This window comes from Crocuta crocuta, unplaced genomic scaffold (genome assembly GCF_008692635.1).
Source record: "Crocuta crocuta isolate KB4526 unplaced genomic scaffold, BGI_CrCroc_1.0 scaffold528, whole genome shotgun sequence".
Classification (NCBI taxonomy): Eukaryota; Metazoa; Chordata; class Mammalia; order Carnivora; family Hyaenidae; genus Crocuta; species Crocuta crocuta.
The window spans coordinates 834,917-836,075 of NW_027530010.1; the positions used below are offsets into that span (position 1 = coordinate 834,917).

At 66.4% G+C, this 1,159-nt stretch overlaps 1 protein-coding gene across 1 annotated transcript in view; it reads left to right on the forward strand.

Moving 5' to 3' along the window:
* CHRNB2 (cholinergic receptor nicotinic beta 2 subunit) overlaps nucleotides 1-1,159 on the forward strand; it is a 4,579-nt gene that overhangs the window by 1,669 nt on the left and 1,751 nt on the right. The window contains exon 5 of the mRNA XM_077764048.1: nucleotides 656-1,148. Within this exon, the coding sequence (XP_077620174.1) occupies nucleotides 656-1,148 (493 nt within the window). The remainder of the gene's footprint in view (nucleotides 1-655; nucleotides 1,149-1,159) is intronic.

Sequence of the window (1,159 nt, forward strand, 5' to 3'; positions counted from 1 at the left end):
TGACCAAGTGCTCTGGGAGGGAAGGGGTCTTGGGGAAATAAATTAGCTCATGCTGGGGACACAAGGGACCTCTCACTGGCATAGACACAGTCCCTACCCAGACAGGCCCAGACCACTGCGCTGTGGGGTGGGGCACCCCGCTGACTCCGAGGTGATTCGGGCCATGGCCAGTCCCCTCCCAGCCAAATAGGAGCCCCGGGTGTTCGCAGCCGCAGTGGGACCGAACATGGGCTGACGGCCTCCCTGCAGCACCGCCTGGCGGCCCGAGTTCCTCCCCGTTCCGGCCCGTCTCCTGCAGTAACCCCACTTACCCCCAAGATCCCACATCACTGGCGGGCCCGTGCCCCGCTCGCACCTGCTCTGTGCCCCTCACTGCGTGGGGCTCCGTGGCGCCCCCAACCTCTCCACCCCCCTGTGGCACCAACCAGCTTGCAGGGTGCACGCCAAGCAGCAGGCGGCCCCCCGCACCCACCCTCTCTGCCTCCGAGAGGCCTCACAGGCCCCCCCCAGCACTTCACCCCGAGCCCCTTCCTGCTCAGCCAGGTCCCGCGCTGTGTGCGCCTGGGCCGCGACTCTCAGACCTGGGCTGCCCGCCCCGTGTCTTCCTGGCACTCGGCGCTGGGGGCTGCGGCTGACCGAGCGCTTCCTCGGGCAGCGCCGACGGCATGTACGAGGTGTCCTTCTACTCCAACGCCGTGGTCTCCTACGACGGCAGCATCTTCTGGCTGCCGCCCGCCATCTACAAGAGCGCCTGCAAGATCGAGGTCAAGCACTTCCCCTTCGACCAGCAGAACTGCACCCTCAAGTTCCGCTCCTGGACCTACGACCGCACGGAGATCGACCTGGTGCTCAAGAGCGACGCGGCCAGCCTGGACGACTTCACGCCCAGCGGCGAGTGGGACATCGTGGCGCTGCCCGGCCGGCGCAACGAGCACCCCGACGACTCCACCTACGTGGACATCACGTACGACTTCATCATCCGGCGCAAGCCGCTCTTCTACACCATCAACCTCATCGTCCCCTGCGTGCTCATCACCTCGCTGGCCATCCTGGTCTTCTACCTGCCGTCCGACTGCGGCGAGAAGATGACGCTGTGCATCTCGGTGCTGCTGGCGCTCACCGTCTTCCTGCTGCTCATCTCCAAGATCGTGCCGCCCAC